At 32.8% G+C, this 3,101-nt stretch overlaps 1 protein-coding gene across 5 annotated transcripts; it reads left to right on the plus strand.

The window, feature by feature from the left end:
- The first annotated feature begins 438 nt into the window (after positions 1-438).
- Positions 439-1,926, plus strand: LOC106390157 (cold-regulated protein 27). Of its 5 annotated transcripts, none has more exons than XM_013830563.3 (5): positions 439-690; positions 794-985; positions 1,077-1,371; positions 1,453-1,556; positions 1,643-1,926. In XM_013830563.3, the coding sequence occupies exons 1-5, from the start codon at positions 610-612 to the stop codon at positions 1,682-1,684; spliced, it is 714 nt and encodes a 237-aa protein (XP_013686017.2). In that variant the 5' UTR covers positions 439-609; the 3' UTR covers positions 1,685-1,926. The 5 variants fall into 5 exon arrangements, with proteins under 5 accessions (XP_013686017.2, XP_013686018.2, XP_022556341.2 ...); XM_013830564.3 differs by having other exon boundaries at positions 1,456-1,556; XM_022700620.2 differs by having other exon boundaries at positions 1,486-1,556.
- Positions 1,927-3,101: the final 1,175 nt, after the last annotated feature.

Here is a 3,101-nt window from a genome sequence, read left to right on the forward strand (position 1 = left end):
GTGAAGAAGACTAGGGAGTCAGCTGATAAAAAAAAATCTAAAAATATAGAATAATAACAATACACATATATGATTTAGCACAGTTTTTTTCTGTCGACAGAACTATTCATATAGATAAAAAAGCATATTTCTACAAAAGTATGAAATTACTTTTTAGAAAAGTGGGAATGACTAAATAATCTTTCTAAAATGCCGTCCAGGAAATGGTAATATGAGAAAAGCTATTATGAGAGGACGTGGGAATGAGTTGGAACTAATCCCATTGGATAGATACGACGAAAAAGGGAGCAGATTGATTAGAAACATAAGGTTTACCCAAAATAATTAAATAAAAGAAGGGAATAATAATAAATAAAGACGGTGGGAAGATATTTTTCGACTAGAAGAAAATATCTTTGATATTTGTTGGTTTGAAAAAATATCTAAAGAGGTTTCAGTCCGCCAAATTGACCGGTGACGACGACGTGGCAACCTTACCACGTGTAAAAGCGTCTACAACTGTATTGTTCTTTTGTCTTTCCGTCTTTCTTTTTCACCTTCTCCTCCTCCTTCTCTCCTTTCTTCTGATATTTTTCTCTCTCTAGTCTTAACAAGATAGATAGGTAGCAAATGGTTGGTGACTACAGAGAGAACTATAGCCCAAGCTCCGACGATTCTTCTTCTGTAGGGGAAGAGACGACTTCTTCAATGGTATATTTCATATTTCTGTGTTCTCTTTATTATTGCATGTCTGTTTCCTCGCCGGAATCTTCGTCTTTTTCAGATCTGAATAATTGATATCTCCTTGTTGCAGTATTTTGCGGGGAATGAAGATACGCCTACAGAATGGACCGATGAGAAGCATAGTTTGTATCTTAAATCAATGGAAGCTTCCTTCGTTGATCAGCTGTACAACTCCCTCGGTGCGCTCGGCTCCAAAAACAACAAGGATACTGTCGGACCATCGAGAAGGTTCGGTGATGGTGGAAAACCTTCTGAAGAACAGGTATGAATAGGACACTTTCCCCTGTCTTTTTCCATGTGCGATGTTGTGAAATGATAATGGATTTTAGTCTTGTCTTATATTTTGATATTAGTTCAAGGTTCTTCGTGATGGTTTCTGGCAGAAGATGAATGTGAGGCAGCCTGAGTATCGTCTCAATGGAAGACACGGTCGTCGCTCTCACGAGTTTCTTAGGAGTCCATGGATCAAGCACTATAAGCCTTCACCAAAGTCCCTAACAGATAAAGGTAGTTCCGAGCTTGAAAATCAAGTTGTTAGCTCAAAGGGCATAGTCATACGCAGCTCTGGTTCAGCATCGAGTCTCAAGCAGATCTTACGAGAAGGCTGCTCTCATTCACGTGACCGGGATCAAATCAGCGTGGGAGAAGGTCCTAGTTATTTCTCTCTCTTCATACATTTATTGTAGATTTGTATACTAAAGTGTTTTCTGTTTGGCTAATGTTTCACAGCAGAAGTATCTGACCAGAACTTTGTCAATGAAGTAACAAAAGGCCAAAACGGAAGCTCCAAGAAGATGAAGACAGTGATAAGTGAATCGTCTAGTACTGATCAGGTGAATTCTTACACCAGTTAGTTTTTGATCATGAATGTGTTCGAGTTTATTGTTCTAAAAGTATTATCTTGTACCTTGGTGTATAGGTTGTTCCACTCAGAAAAAATCCTGCCAATATGATCACTTAAATTCCAAGTCTGTTGCTGGGTAAGGTCATTGAAGCTGGTTACGCAAGGAGAATTTTGTTATGTTTATAGAATTTGAGGAACTAAAATTAAAAAAAAAAAGTCAACTTACTATGATTAGTAGTTGCATGTGTCTTCATCATATAACCCTAACTATAAATATTTTATATGCGCATGTGAGTGGATTCATATGTAATGTGAACCTTTTATTTGCATCAAGTTACTTATTAGTTTGTTATTGTTTATTGTTAGTGCCAGTCTAATATAGTCTATAACTTTGAACTTCCATTAGTATATTTATATACTATGATCGATCACTTTGAGTTATAGCCAAATTCCACATTTTGACAAGTTGACGATACCGTTTCATTACCGTCAAGATCCGAATTTGAAATGGACTAAAGTTATATAAATAATTCATATTAAGACTTGTGCCGACGATGCAACTTTCACAGTTTGTGCTTCTTAAATTCAAAGAAAAATATCTTAAAGTTGAGGAATATGATGTTGGTGGTATGTCTCACCTAGCATCCATAATTTCGTCAGCAATTGTCATGTCGATCCTCACGTAAGAAATAACAATTGTATAACACATGTGAGCCAATTTGCCACTTTAAACAAAACTAATTTCGAAGAAAAATATATATTTTTTTTCACTTCTAATACCTTTATGGAGATTATCATTATGCATGTGGTTGAAACAATACCGTTATGGATATTATCTCCAATCAAATAAAAGAAACAAGATGAAGTCTTCTTATATCTCACCTTTGCCCGGCCATCAGCCAGCCCAAAGATGATGGCGATGTAAGTTGGGTTGAGAACCATGAATCCATATATTCTGTTATAACTCCTAACACTACTGTGTATTAATGAGGATGTATGTGCACAATCGAGCTACCTATAAGAGCACTACGTACAGTTGAAAAATCAATAAATTAATACTTGATAAATTAATAATTTCGATAAATTAATAAATTTCGCCGGTTATAATCTGGGGTGGTTCAAAATTTGACAAAAATCGATAAAATAATAAAATAATAATTTTTTAGAAAATTTATGTAAATATGTAGTTCCATTAATATTATAAATTAATAATTTATATGCATATATATTTTATATAAGTAAGAACTTATTATTATATTGTTTGTTTTAAATTCACAATGAAATTATCTTTATATTTTCTTAACACTTAATATATTTATAATGAGATTTAGTAATATTATATCTAAAACCACATTTTAGTTATATGGAATATATTATATAAACCAAATAATATAATAAAATTAATATAAATATCAAATTAAAAAAAAACAATTAATGTCTATACACTAAAATCAAATATATTTTTTAATCTTAGAACAAATACATCTTAAAATAAGAAATCTAAATAAATTTTTTTTTTATAAATTAATATCTT

The sequence above is a fragment of the Brassica napus genome, chromosome C4 (assembly GCF_020379485.1).
Source record: "Brassica napus cultivar Da-Ae chromosome C4, Da-Ae, whole genome shotgun sequence".
In the NCBI taxonomy this organism is placed as follows: domain Eukaryota; kingdom Viridiplantae; phylum Streptophyta; class Magnoliopsida; order Brassicales; family Brassicaceae; genus Brassica; species Brassica napus.

Coding starts and splice junctions, on each gene's coding strand:
- LOC106390157 (XM_013830563.3), top strand. CDS start 610: ATGGTTGGTGACTACAGAGAGAACTATAGCCCAAGCTCCGACGATTCT. Junction 986..1,076: donor GAAAACCTTCTGAAGAACAG/GTATGAATAGGA, acceptor TTTTGATATTAG/TTCAAGGTTCTTCGTGATGG. Junction 1,372..1,452: donor TCAAATCAGCGTGGGAGAAG/GTCCTAGTTATT, acceptor AATGTTTCACAG/CAGAAGTATCTGACCAGAAC.